This window comes from Heterodontus francisci, chromosome 3 (genome assembly GCF_036365525.1).
Source record: "Heterodontus francisci isolate sHetFra1 chromosome 3, sHetFra1.hap1, whole genome shotgun sequence".
Classification (NCBI taxonomy): domain Eukaryota; kingdom Metazoa; phylum Chordata; class Chondrichthyes; order Heterodontiformes; family Heterodontidae; genus Heterodontus; species Heterodontus francisci.
In genome coordinates this window covers 81,622,293-81,637,259 of record NC_090373.1, presented here as the reverse complement: position 1 = coordinate 81,637,259, position 14,967 = coordinate 81,622,293, and the positions used below count along the sequence as shown (strand labels likewise).

The 14,967-nt window shown below is 44.9% G+C and overlaps 1 protein-coding gene across 7 annotated transcripts in view; it reads left to right on the top strand.

The window, feature by feature from the left end:
- dnmt3ab (DNA (cytosine-5-)-methyltransferase 3 alpha b) overlaps window positions 1-14,967 on the top strand; it is a 718,146-nt gene that overhangs the window by 622,715 nt on the left and 80,464 nt on the right. For all 7 annotated transcript variants that reach the window (XM_068023838.1, XM_068023830.1, XM_068023822.1 and 4 more), the window contains 2 exons: window positions 2,536-2,681; window positions 9,533-9,623. In XM_068023838.1, coding sequence (XP_067879939.1) covers window positions 2,536-2,681; window positions 9,533-9,623 — 237 coding nt within the window. The remainder of the gene's footprint in view (window positions 1-2,535; window positions 2,682-9,532; window positions 9,624-14,967) is intronic.

Here is a 14,967-nt window from a genome sequence, read left to right as displayed (position 1 = left end):
CGAGCGAGGGAGCCGTGGTTTACTAAAGAAGTTGAAGCGCTTGTCAAGAGGAAGAAGAAGGCTTATGTTAGGATGAGACGTGAAGGCTCAGTTAGGGCGTTTGAGAGTTACAAGCTAGCCAGGAAGGATCTAAAGGGAGAGCTTAGAAGAGCGAGGAGAGGACACGAGAAGTCATTGGCGGATAGGATCAAGGAAAACCCTAAGGCTTTCTATAGGTATATCAGGAATAAAAGAATGACTAGAGTTAGATTAGGGCCAATCAAGGATAGTAGTGGGAAGTTGTGTGTGGAATCAGAGGAGATAGGGGAAGCGTTAAATGAATATTTTTCGTCAGTATTTACAGTAGAGAAAGAAAATTGTCGAGGAGAATACTGAGATACAGACTACTAGCCTAGATGGGATTGAGGTTCACAAGGAGGAGGTGTTAGCAATTTTGGAAAGTGTGAAAATAGATGTCCCCTGGGCCAGATGGGATTTATCCTAGGATTCTCTGGGAAGCCAGGGAGGAGATTGCAGAGCCTTTGTCCTTGATCTTTATGTCGTCATTGTTGACAGGAATAGTGCCGGAAGACTGGAGGATAGCAAATGTTGTCCCCTTGTTCAAGAAGGGGAGTAGAGACAGCCCTGGTAATTATAGACCTGTGAGCCTTACTTCGGTTGTGGGTAAAATGTTGGAAAAGGTTTTAAGAGATAGGATTTATAATCATCTTGAAAAGAATAAGTTCATTAGCGATAGTCAGCACGGTTTTGTGAAGGGTAGGTCGTGCCTCACAAACCTTATTGAGTTTTTCGAGAAGGTGACCAAACAGGTGGATGAGGGTAAAGCCGTGGATGTGGTGTTTATGGATTTCAGTAAGGCGTTTGATAAGGTTCCCCACGGTAGGCTATTGCAGAAAATACGGAAGTATGGGATTGAAGGTGATTTAGTGCTTTGGATCAGAAATTGGCTAGCTGAAAGAAGACAGAGGGTGGTGGTTGATGGCAAATGTTCATCCTGGAGTTTAGTTACTAGTGGTGTACCGCAAGGATCTGTTTTGGGGCCACTGCTGTTTGTCATTTTTATAAATGACCTGGAAGAGGGTGTAGAAGGGTGGGTTAGTAAATTTGCGGATGACACGAAGGTCGGTGGAGTTGTGGATAGTGCCGAAGGATGTTGTAGGTTACAGAGGGACATAGATAGGCTGCAGAGCTGGGCTGAGAGATGGCAAATGGAGTTTAATGCGGAAAAATGTGAGGTGATTCACTTTGGAAGGAGTAACAGAAATGCAGAGTACTGGGCTAATGGGAAGATTCTTGGTAGCGTAGATGAGCAGAGAGATCTTGGTGTCCAGGTGCATAAATCCCTGAAAGTTGCCATCCAGGTTAATAGGGCTGTTAAGAAGGCATATGGTGTGTTAGCTTTTATTAGTAGGGGGATCGAGTTTCGGAGCCACGAGGTCATGCTGCAGCTGTACAAAACTCTGGTGCGGCCGCACCTGGAGTATTGCGTGCAGTTCTGGTCACCGCATTATAGGAAGGATGTGGAAGCTTTGGAAAGGGTGCAGAGGAGATTTACTAGGATGTTGCCTGGTATGGAGGGAAGGTCTTACGAGGAAAGGCTGAGGGACTTGAGGTTGTTTTCATTAGAGAGAAGGAGGAGGAGAGGTGACTTAATAGAGACATATAAGATAATCAGAGGGTTAGATAGGGTGGATAGTGAGAGTCTTTTTCCTCGGATGGTGATGGCAAACACGAGGGGACATAGCTTTAAGTTGAGGGGTGATAGATATAGGACAGATGTCAGAGGTAGTTTCTTTACTCAGAGAGTAGTAGGGGCGTGGAACGCCCTGCCTGCAACAGTAGTAGACTCGCCAACTTTAAGGGCATTTAAGTGGTCATTGGATAGACATATGGATGAAAATGGAATAGTTTAGGTCAGATGGTTTCACAGGTCGGCGCAACATCGAGGGCCGAAGGGCCTGTCCTGCGCTGTAATGTTCTATGTTCTATTACTCCAAACCAAACCTGAACTACAACTGAAAATCAGTGTTACAACTAAATGACAAAAAAGCATAAAGAACCAGGATAGTGAATTGTATCATTCACATCTGTTTCATGCACATTTAAGTTTGGATCTGAACATAGAGATTTTGATAATACCTTAGGATTTCTAGGGACAGCTCCTTGAATAACGTTGTTGATCCATTGCCTTACGTTTACCTACAGGCAGCAGCAATTTGACTTTTGCACAAGGGAGATGTCTGATCAGAGATCTTAACATGAATTAAAAATATATATGTCACAATGGTAAAATATTTTTCAATTTAATATTTAAATTGTTAAAAGAAGGAATGAAGGCTACAACATCTTGTTTATCTGTGGTCTGCAGAAGTGGTGACTAAGCCAAAACAGTTTTTGGCAAAGTGTGCATTTACCAGAATTTACCTGTGTCAACAAGCATTATCTTTACATCATTTATCACTGAAAGGTGAGTCAAATGGCAGGCTGAACCTTTATTTATTCTTTGCAAGTTAAACTATATTTGTCTATTTGCAGGGCTCCTAGTGCTAAGGGATCTGGGGATCCAAGTGGAACGCTACATTGCATCTGAGGTCTGTGATGATTCCATCACGGTGGGTATGGTCCGACACCAGGGGAAGATCATGTACGTGGGAGATGTTCGAAATGTTACTCGCAAACATGTACGTGAATACTTTTAAAATTGGTTCCATGCATCAGAATCTGGAAGTAAATTGATGCAGATTAGTACCTGCTAATAAATAGATCTAGTTTTACAAGTATTTTAATAATGTTTTATTTTTATTACCTGATTCTCATTGTTGCTTCAGTTTTTCTTAACACACTTTTTTGTAACAAAATTTGACACTGAGTCACATAAGGAGATACTAGGACAGGTGGCCAGCCAAAAGCTTCGTCAAAGAGGTCGGTTTTAAGGAGAGTCGTAAAGGAGGAGAGAGCGGTTTGGAGAGGAAGTTCCAGAGTTTAGGGCCCAGGCAACTATATGTACAGTCTATTCCTGTTCATTTGAACTTGTTTCCACACAAAAAAATCAACTATCCAGTAATTCAAATTGTGCAATTAAATTATAACAGCAATGTGCTTGAGAAAAATCAATTTAACAGATAATTTAAATTAAGTGTCTTTGAATTAAAAAGAGCAAAACCGTAAATTATTTGGATACTATGAATCCAAATCTAAAATAATCCAAATTGCTTCAAATTAAATTTATTTGAATTTCAGATTTTGTTTCAAGATCATCCTTTCTCAGCTGGTTTATTAAAGTATTGGAAGCTCTAGGAATTCAAGGCTATAACAACAACACCTTGTTTTTATATAGCACCTTTAATGTAATAGAACATCCCAAAGCATGTCATAGGAGCATTATAAACCAAATTTGATACAGTGCCATATAAGGCAATATTAAGGAAGATGGCCAAAAGCTTGGTCAGAGGTTGATTTTAAGAAGCATCTTAACTGAGGAAAGTGACATAGAGAGGGGCAGAGTTTTAGAGAGGGAATTCCAGAGCTTAGGGCCGAGGCAGCTGAAGGCACGGCCACCAATGGTGGAGTGATTAAAATCAAGGATGCCCAAGAAGCCAGAATTAGGGGAGCACAGATATCACCGAGGAGATTACAGATATAGAGAGGGGCAAAGTCATGGAGGGATTTGAAAACAAGGATGCAAATTTTAAAAATGGAGGTATTGCTTAACTGGGAGCCAATGTAGGTCAACGAGCAGTGAACGGGATTTGATGCGAGTTAGGACGACAGGTAGCAGAGTTTTGGATGACCTCATGTTTATGGAAAGCCAGCAAGGAGTGTGTTGGAATAGTCAAGTTTAAAGGTAATAAAGGGATGAATGAGTGTTTCAGCAGCAGCTGAGTTGAGCAAGGGCAGAGTAGCACAATGTCATGGAGGTGGAAATAGGCAGTCTTCCTGATGGCGCGTATATGTGGTTGGAAGCTCATCTCGGGATCAAATGTGACTCCCAGGTTGTGAACAGTCTGGTTCAGCCTCAGACAGTTGCCAGGGAGAGGAATGGAGCTGGTAGCTAGGGAACAGAGATTGTAGCAGGGACTGAAGACCATGGCTTCTGTTTCCCAATATTTACTTGGAGGACATTTCATCCTGGATATCGGACAAGCAGTCTGATAATTTAGCGACAGTGGAGAAATCAAGAGAGGGGGTGATGAGGTAGAGCAGGGTGTTGGCCATGTATATGTGAAAGCTACTGCCGTGTTTTTGGATGCCATTGGACAGCGTTGATGAGAAATAGGAGGGGACCAAGGATAGATGCACGGGTGACAACAAAGGTACTAGTGCAGGAATGGGAAGTGAAGCCATTGGTAGTGTTACTCTGGCTACAATTAGATAGATAAGAAAGGGACCAGGTGAGTGAAGTCCCACGCATCTGGACAATGGTGGAGAGGCATTTGAGGAGGATGTTGTGAACAACCATATCAAATGCTGCAGACAGGTCGAGAAGGTTGAGGAGGGATAGTTTACCTTTGTCACAGTCACATGGAATGGCATTTATAACTTTGATAAGATCCATTTCCTTACCATGGCAGGGGCAGAAACCTGATTGGAGGGACTCACACATGAAGTTCCAGGAAAGATGGGCACGGATTTGGGAGGCAAAACATGTTCAAGGAATTTGGAGAAGAAAGGGAGATTGGAGATGGGACAGTAGTTTGCAACAACTGTGGGTTCAAGGGTTAGTTATGGCAGATTTAAAGGAGAGAGGGATGGGACCTGAAGAGAGTGAACCATTAACAATATCAGCTAACATGGGAACCAGGAAGAGAAGCAAGAGAGATGTGAGGTAAATGATAATTTTAAAGCTGCCTCTTCAATTATAGTTGGAATCTCTGACCTTGTAAACGCCTGTCTCAATTTTAGAGAATAATTGCAAAAAACTTAAAAGTGAATTGAAATAGTTGCTGCTAATCTTGTTACTCCCCCAGTGGGAGCTGACTGATATTTCACTGCAATTCAGTCAATCCAAATACATCTTTACAAACATTGATATCAGTCTCAGCTTGTGTTTTTTTCTGATGAAAAAGAGTTCATACCAGGAGGAAAAACTTAAAAAAAAAATTGGCAGCTTTGTCATGATTTTGGAAACACAATACAGACCAGCAGTGTTTTTTTTATTGAAAACGAAACTGTGCTTGTATGGGCGTGATGGTACAACACAGTGGTGCTTGAACATGAAGTGCCATGGACTAGTAATGCATGGTTTTACACCCATGAAAGGAGCCAAATTCATGCTTAGATTCATAATATTTAAAGTCCTTTTTCATCCTGCTTTTTAAATGTTACATTGCACCCCACATTACACATTGCACTATTTTGCAGCGAAGAGGAAAGAGCCAAGCAAACCCAAACCACTCCTCGTCTGCTGCTATGAGTTTCTATTGATTTTCCCTTTCCTCCACCCATCTGCTGATGGAAGTGCTTGAATTGGGAGAATATAGGGAATCATGGCTGTGAACCCATATCTCACTATTCCAAGGCACATTGGGGACTAAATTGGATAGTCCTAGGAAATAGACGCACAGATCATAAATAAAAACAAGAAATGCTGGAAATACTCAGCAGGTCTGGCAGCATTTGTGGAGAGAGAAGCAGAGTTAACGTTTCAGGTCAGTGACCCTTCTTCGGAACTGATCAATATACTGTTTAGGGCACAGATCATGATGTGCTTTCAGCGAGCGCCCTTTGGTTGCCATGCCGGTGTCAAGCTAACTTCATGCTGCCTGCTCATTTGAATGATCTCCACGTCTAGCCAGTGCTAACCACGCTTCTCATTGGCTGGGACACATCAGCAAGGGGCCAATATCGTGAGTGACTAGCATCACTTAAAGCTCGCCTGCACCTCTTAAAGTGGAGGTGCATTGTGGCTGGAGCAGGTGCAACAGTTGTAGCTGAAGAGCATCTGACCTGGAAAACAGTGAAGAATGACACAAAATGGGAGAGAGCAGGCTCCAAGGTTTTCCGACACTGTACTGGAGGTCTTGGTGGAGGAGAGATATCCTGTATCCACTGCAGAGAAGGAGGCCCTCCAGTCAATTGGCGAAAGGGAGAGGGAGCAGATAGTCGTGGCAGTCAATTCCAGGGGTCAAGCCCCGAATGCCTGGATGCAGTGCTGTAAGAAGTTCAGTGACCTCACATAAGTCGTCAAGCCAAAGAATGTATCTTCAAATGTCATATCATACCAACTGCACCACTAGTCTCAGACACTGCTCAAATCACTACACCCCCCTATTACTCAGCTACCAACAGTCTCTATCAATCAGGACTCATACCTAACAGTCGTATGCTTCATTTCATCCTCACACACTTAGCACTGCTGCAAACCTCAGACCCACATCTCTCAGGCTGCAGTTATTCAACTGTGACAGCCACATCAATTTGCATGATATTTACTGACACACTTCCCTCTCTCTTGCAGTGCAAGGTAGCACACAACCAGAGGCAGCAGGAGCTAACCAGAGGGCAACAGGTGCACCTGCATGTCCTGATCCCCATGGAAGAGGTGGTGCTGATCGTCTCTGGAACAGCCATTGCTGAGGCCAAGGCCAATGGTGGGGCTGAAGTGATCGAAGATGATGGTATCTTCATACATAACCCTCCGTCTTAAATCTCACTCCCTCCTTATCCCACATTTTCTTCTGATTTACAAGTTGCTGATAGTGTAAGCATGCACCGCTTACTTTCCCTCTCTTCCCCCACCGCAAGCCTGCCCTTGTGCTTTTTACCTTTCAGTTTCACAAGAGGTGCATCCTGGCCAGGCAGTGGAGGAACACCAAGAAGAGAGTGAAGATGAAGACACAGTATTGTCACTTGATTTTACACTTGCAGACACCATCTCATACTAGCACTGTGCTGATATAGGAGGATAGATTTGAGGCAGAATCTGCACATAGTCGGCTGGAATTTAACAAGCCCTCGACGCAATGATCCATGGCGGGTGGGGGGGCCTGAAGATGGCCGTGGATATCGGCAGGGCTCGGCCTGATCCTCCCGGCAAAGCTCTGTGGTGGCCCCCCCCACGGCTGGGCAACGGGAAACTACTGAACATATGTTAATCAAGTGAATAAATAAATTACAATACACTCACCTGCAATCTTGAGGGCTTTCCGCGTCTTTGGCAAAGTGGCCGGCACTCCCATACCTTCCATTCCCATCCAGGGAAAAGCAGCATGTCACTGATGGGAAGGGGGAAGGAGGTAAGATTTTCAGTGCAGGTGTGGTGGAGTGGGGAAACGGGGTCAAATACACGTAATGGGTGTAGGGGATGGTGGGAAGGGTGGAATCTTAAACTTTGTGCGGTCTCGGTGATGGGGGGTGGGGGGTGCGGGGGAAGGTAACTTTTAAAAATTAAGTGTTATTTTGGGGGGAGAAGGGCAATTAGTTATTGTAATTGTCATTGGGACTTGGGAAAGGGGCATAAGAAATTTTATTTCGTGTTTATTTCGTGTTTGCTTTTATTTTTGCATTGTGGCCGTGAGGATGCTGTGATGGTTAGTGACACAGAGAAGGTAAAGTGTGGGACTGTTGGTGAATGAGGAATTGGGGTTGTGGTTATCAGTATTGCACTTGAATGAGTTCTTCAGCCCAAGCAGAAAGGGGCTGTCTGGGTTGCCTTACCCTTCCTCTTCCTCCTCGGACTGCTGCTCCTCTGCAGCTCACTGTATAGCTGGTGGCAAGGGCTATCGATGATAACAAGGGTTATCGATGATAACAAGGTTGTGCAGCATGCAGCAGACCTCTGCGAATCTTGGCACACACACTGTCGGATGCAGACCTTATCCAGAGTGGTCCAGGCAGCGGAACTGTTGTTTCAGCACCCAGTGGTCTGCTCTATTATAGTTCGTTAGGCCGCATGTCTTTAATTGTGTGCATGCTGCCTACATGTGCATGTGAAAGAATGAAATGTAGTTATAGAGAGTCTCAGTGTCCACTATGCAATAGTGGACAGCATACTGCAAGATGTTGCAGATATCTCCAGCTCCAGTCTAGAAGGAGCCAAATGGATAAAAGTTCATCCCATGGTCACCTTCACAAGCACTGGCAACGTGGTCCTTGCCCGGCTCTGAGGTTGTAGTTGTGGCTGCAGCAGGTGACAGATTTCAGTGGGGACATTCTTACTGAAACACAGATGTTTCGCATATTGTTCCTTGCTGAGGTTCAGTTAGGAGAATTGCTCTCTGAACATCCCAGATGGCTATGACCTCCTGCTGAGAGCCCTTCTGCCCCTTCCAGCAGCTTGGCCTGCTCTGCTTGATCTCTGTTGATTCTCCAAGTCATGCTGAATTCTATCATGTCTGTGAGCAAGTGATTTGTGCAGACACCTGGGGCTGAATTTTACCAGTCCTTTGGCCACAGTCTGGGAAGCAGGAAAGCTAGCAAAATTATGCGGGAAGGCATCGGTCAGCAGGCTACCCGACGCCTTCCCAGCACCATGCTATTTTGCCAGTGGCGGGAAAGCTGGCAGACAGCCTGCCCACCTGAAGCCCAATTGAGCAACTTAGGTGGCCAATTAAGGGCCTCTTCCCTCCTCCGCTGGCATTTTACCAGTGGTTGGGGGTGCCTGCTGCCACGTGGGGAGACCGCCAGATAAACCCTGGCAGCTTCCCAGTGGGCTCCTGTCACGGGGAGCGCCCCTTTTTGGCACTCTTTGGCCCACAGCAGGGGTCCCGGTGCACCCCGGACCCCACTTAACTGACTTTGAGGGCACATGGCCATCTGTGCGCCCTCATCCTCCAGGCAGAGCTGCAGCAGTGGCCACTGCTAATGGTGGCTCTGCTGAGGCTGCTGAGCTGCCAGCCCTTTGATTGGGCTGGCAGCTCTTGAGGGTGGGCTGTTGTCCTTAATAGGAATGGCAGCCCCAATCGCAGCCACTTAATTGGCTGCCGCCGGCAAAATGCAGCCCCGAGAACCGCTGAAGCGTTTGTTCCATCCTGCTACTGAACACGCGTTCAATTGGGCGAGGTTAAGAGAGGGTGTTGGCTGGAGCGTTGAACTCCAAAATGACAGCACTGACGGCAGATCAGTGTTGCATGCTGATTAATGTTGTGATCTGTCTGCGCTGCATACTTCTGGTGGACATTCACTGCGCGCGCACTAACGCCTGTACCGTTATGACATCCTGGGCATTTCACCCCACAAGTGTGTGCTTGTGCCACTCTGAAGCCCTAAGTGCACTCGTAGCACCCAAAAAAGGGCGCTAACAAGCCCAGTTTCTCACTCATCGTACTTTGCACCAGCTTGTTGTGCTGTCGTGTCATATGGGCACATTTGCTTTGTTTAAACCAAAAGAGCTGTTAGTCTGTGTTGTACTTCTCGAAAATCTTTACACCTCAAAATAAAATAGGGACCAGAAAATGATCCATTTGGTAGTACAACATCTGAATAGTTCAGTTTCGTCAGCTATTACGAATTAAACTAACATTTTGGCTGTAGTATTTAATGATAGCTCAGTAATTGTGCTTGAAATTATACTAAAATTATTTTTGTCCTTCAGCTATTGGAATGGGGACCATTTGACCTGGTGATTGGTGGAAGTCCCTGCAATGACTTGTCCATAGTGAATCCTGCCAGGAAAGGACTGTATGGTGAGTGAGTTATATAATTGCTACGATTCCCATTTTTCCATCTCACTCTTTACCCAGTTGTTTGAATTCATTGTTATTCCATCAATTCAACCTCCTGGCATCACAGCTTGCTGAGTGGGATGATTAACTTTTCAATCCAGGCAACGCTATGGTTTGCAATTATGTTGTGCTTCTATGGAATAGTAGAGTTTGTTTTTTTCCTTCCTTTTTTAGTTCGGATACTAACACCTACTAAATAGAGAAGAGACTTTCATCCTCTCGGTTGATTAGGATTTTAATCCAGTACCAGAAGTGATAGAGCAATGGTTTAACCATCATTACAAGTCAAATTGAATGCATCTGAAAAGTCCTGTCAGCAGGCTGTTGTTTGTAGAGCTCTGTTGTGTTGAACTTTGACAATGCAGCAAATATTCATTGTTTTTTTTAAAAATGTACATTATCAGAAAATTATCATTTGATATTTTTTCCCTTAACTTTTTTTGTCAAGGAAGAAAAGATGGTATATCCGCTCTACTGGTGATATTATGTTCTAAGAAGTATGCAAACACAAACAATGAAAGTTTGAGCAGCGTTAGTGCCTTCGTTATTTCAAATAAAAAATAAGAATCGGAAGAATTTTCTGAGCTCAAGATTTCAGTATGCACAATGGCAAATCAGACGCTATCGGTTAGAATAAATCTGCTGTTTATGCACTGCAGCTAGAAATACTGGTCTTAAATACCTTAGGGGGTAAATTCAATAGCCCCCAAAAACAGGCATGGAGATTGCAAAGTGATATTAAATCACAAGATTTGCTTCTCATGCAGGCAACATGCCAACTTCAGCCTGCCTGCTGTTCAACAGAATTGGAGTGTGCAGCCAAAATCGTGAGAGGCTAGCACCAGTTAAAACCAGCCTGCACTACTTAAGTCAGCCTGAAACTCTTAAAGGGGAGATCCACTGTAGCTGTAGGAGGTGCTGGATGTCATTCTACAACTGATTCTGACCTGGGAAAGACAGAAAAATGACACAACATGGCAGACAGCCGGCTCCAAGGTTTTCCAACCCTGCACTGGGGGCCTTGGTCGAGCATGTGCTCTATCAGAGGGGGCCAGGAGAACCTCCAAACAAATTCTCTGCAGGTATTGGGGCTAGGTAGCCATGGTGGTCAATACCGGAGTCAGGGCCCAAGGACCTGGATGCAGTGATGCAAAAAAATGTAATGACGTCATGTGAGTGATCAAGGTCAGTGAATACATCTTGAAATACCATATCCTACTAACTGCACCACTAGCCTCAAGACACTGCTCAAATCACCTCACCTCTTCCCCCCACCGTCACTCACCTACCACAATCTCTATCAATCAGGACTCATACCTAACAGTCGTATGCTTCACTTCACCCTCACACACGTGGCACTGCTGCAAACCTCGACCCATATCTCACAGCTCGCTCACACATTCAGCTGTTCAATTATAACAGCCACATCACCCAAATAGATTGCACTACATTCACTGGCACACTTCCCTGTCTCTTGTAGGACAAAATGACACACAACTGGATGCAGCAGGTGCGAACAGGCAGTGGACAGGCATGGCTGCATGTCCTAACCCCCATCGAGGAGATGCTCGCCATCATTGTAGTGACCATTGCTGAGGCCATGCCCAGCTGCGGAACTGAAATGATAGATGACAGTATCCCCTTACCTAATCCTTCTCCTCACATCCCACTTCCCCCTCATCCCACAATCTCTTCTGGTTTGCAAGCGGCAGATGGTGTACAATAGTAGAGGCTTTGGTTATAATCTTCCAAAATTCCTTATATTTTGGAAGGGTCCCAGTAGCAAATGTAACACCTTTATTCAAGCAAGAAGGGAGATAGAAAGCAGTAAACTATAGGCCAGTTAGCCTAACATCTGTCATAAGGAAATTACTAGAATCCATTATTAGGGAGGTTGTAGCAGGAAACTTAGAAAATCATAATTGGATCAGACAAAGTCAACATGGTTTTGTGAAAGGGAAATTATGTTTAACTAAATTATTAGAGTTCTTCAAGGAAACAACAAGCAAGGTGGATAAAGGGGAACCTGTAGATGTCATAGAGAGATACAGCACCGAAACAGGCTCTTTGGCCTAACGAATCTGCGCCACCCATTTATACTAATCCTACATTAATCCCGTTTTCCCTCTCACATCCCCACCTTCCCTCAATTCTCCTACCACCTACCTACCAGAGGGGCAATTTTTACAATGGCCAATTTACCTATCAACCCACAAGTCTTTGGCATGTGGGAGGAAACGGGAGCACCCGGACAGGCAGTACCCAGAACCGAACCCGGTCGCTGGAGCTGTGAGGCTGTGGTGCTAGCCACTGCTGGTGTGGTGTATTTAGATTTCCAAAAGGCATTTGATAAGGTGCCACATCAAAGCTTACACACAAGTTGAGAGCCCATGCTGAAGGGGGTAACATAGCAGCATGGATAAAGGACTGGTTAGCTAGCAGGAAGCAGAGTGTAGGGATAAATCGGTCTTTTTCGGGTTGGCAAGCTGTAACTAATGGAGTGGCGCAGGGATCAGTGCTGGGGTGTCAACTATTTACAATTTACATCAATGACTTGGATGAAGGGATCGAATGTATGGTAGCTAAATTTGCCGATGACACCAAGATAGGAAGGAAAGTAAGTTGTCAAGAGGAGGTAAAGAGTCTACAAAGTATATTGATAGATTAACTGAGTGGGCAAAAATTTGGCAGATGGAGTATAATGTGCGAAAATATAAATTTGTCAACTCTGGCAGGAAGAATAGAAAAGCTGTATACTATTTAAATAGAGGGAGATTGCAGAATACGGTGGTACAGAGGGATCTGGGTGTCCTGGTGCATGAATCACAAAAGGTTACAGGTACAGCAACTCATTAGGAAGACAAATGGAATGTTGGCATTTATTGCGAGGGGAATGGAGTATAAAAGTAGGGAAGTTTTACTACAGCTGTACAGGACCTTGGTGAAACCACATCTGGAGTACTGTGTACAGTTTTAGTCTCCTTATTTGAAAAAGGATATTATTGCATTAGGAGCAGTTCAGAGAAGATTCACTCGACTAATTCTGGAGGTGAAGGGCTTATCTTCTGAAGTAATGTTGAACAGGTTGGGCCTATACCCATTGGAGTTTAGAATAATGAGAGGTGACCTTACTGAAACATATAAGATCCTGAGGGGACTTGATAGAGTGGATACCCGGAGGATATTTCCTCTTGTGTGGGAGATTAGAACCAGGGGACACAGTTTAAGAATAAGAGGTCTCCTGTTTAAGATGGAGATGAGGAGAATTCTTTTTCTAAAAGGGTCCCTAGAAAGCAGTGGAGGCAGGGTCATTGCATTTATTCAAGGCTGAGTTACATAGATTTTTGATGGACAAGGGAGTCAAGGGTTATAGGGGGCAGACAGGAAAGTGGAGTTGAGACCACAATGAGATCAGCCATGATCTTATCGAATGGCGGAGCAGGCTCGAAGGGCAGAATGTCCTACTCCTGCTCCTAAGTCCTATGTTCCTAACTATGCACCATTTGCTTTCTTCCACTTTTCTCACCACACCCTACCCTCGTGGCTTCCTCCTTTCAGATATACAGGAACTACCATCTGGCCAGGTAGTGGTGAAAGAGCAAGAAGACAGTGATGATGAAGAAACACCATCACTCAATCTTACAGCCGCATCCAGCAGCTCAGATACTGACACTGCATGTGATTTAGAGGAGGAATAGGCACATAGTGAGACACTGGCCACAAGTGGACTGCAGCCAGGGCTGGTGCCAGCTCCCCAGAGGGGGTGGTTGCACACGAGTTCTGCTGCAGAGGACACGGATAAGGATTTCGATGGGGCCACCTATACAATAAGGCTGATGAGTATGGACACTGAAATGCTTGGTGAACTGGGAAGCCTGTCAGAAAGCCTGCATGCAACGTCAAGAAGCATGAAGGAGACCAGTACTAACTTTGCACAGGGCTTTGTGCAGAGCTGGGGCCTATTCTTTCCAGCATGGCAGTGGTGGTCAACTGGATCAACACACTTGTAGACTAACCATGATGTAGTATCTGATGGCTCATTTCTCAGGTTCCTTTACAAACAGCAGCCACCCACTGTCTGCTTGCTGCAATGGAAGCTCAGAGTAAAGTCATGCAAGCTCATACTGTTGCCACCGTGGCTGTGGAATACAGCGTTAAACGGGGCTTGCAGGGCATCACAGCAGTCCAGCAATTTGTCTTCGAACAGATTACTAGGATAGCTGAAGAGTTGCCCCGGATAGTAGCAGTGGCTCCATGGAGCACAATCCTACTGTCCTCTCTCAGGATGACAGCATTCATCATTCCACTGCTGTCACTCTGCCAGTTCCCATGTTGTTGCCTGTCAGCCAGCCAGCCCAGACTGCTGCCCCCATGCTGATCTGGTGCAGTCTGAAACTGGGCTTTCCAGGCCCAGAGCTGTTCGAGGTTGTCCTCCAAGGCCATCTCCAATCTCCCATTCTAAAAGTCAGCTGACTTCCACCTGCCATGCTGCAACGACTGGTGTAGCATTGCATTGGAGTACTAGGACAGACAAAAGCACGAAGGGAATGCACGCAAAAACACAAGAAATAGGAGCAGGAGTAGACCATATGGCCCATTGATCCGGCTCCTCCATTCAAAACAATCATAGCTGATCTTAGGATTCAACTCCACTTTCCCGTCCGCTCGCCATAGCCCTTGATTCCCTGAGAGATCATAAATCTATCTATCCCAGCCTTAAATATATTCAATGATGGAGCATCCACAACCCTCTGGGTGGAGAATTCCAAAGATTCACAACCCTTTGAGTGAAGTAATTTCTCCTCATTTCAGTCCTAAATGATCGGCCCCTTATCCTGAGACTGTGCCCTCGTGTTTCAGATACCCTGACCAGTGGAAATAATCACTCAGTGTCTACCCTATCCAGCCCTTTAGAATCTTATATGTTTCAATGAGATCACCTCTCATTCTTCTAAACTCCTGAGAATACAGGCCCAATTTACTCAGCCTCTCATCATAGGACAGCCCCCTCATCCCAGGGATGCATTGCCTCCAATGCAAGTATACCCTTTCTTAAATGTGGAGACCAAAACTGCACACTGTATTCCAGATGTGGTCTCACCAAATCCCTGTACAATGGCAGCAATATTTTCTTATTCCTGTAATCCAATCCCCTTGCTATAAAGGCCAACATGCCATTTGCCTTCCTAATTACTTGCTATACCTGCATGTTAACTTTTTGCATTCCAAGTCTGTTTGAACATTGACACAAGGTTCTCACCTTTGAAAAAATATTCTGCTTTTCTATTCTTACGGCCAAAGTGCA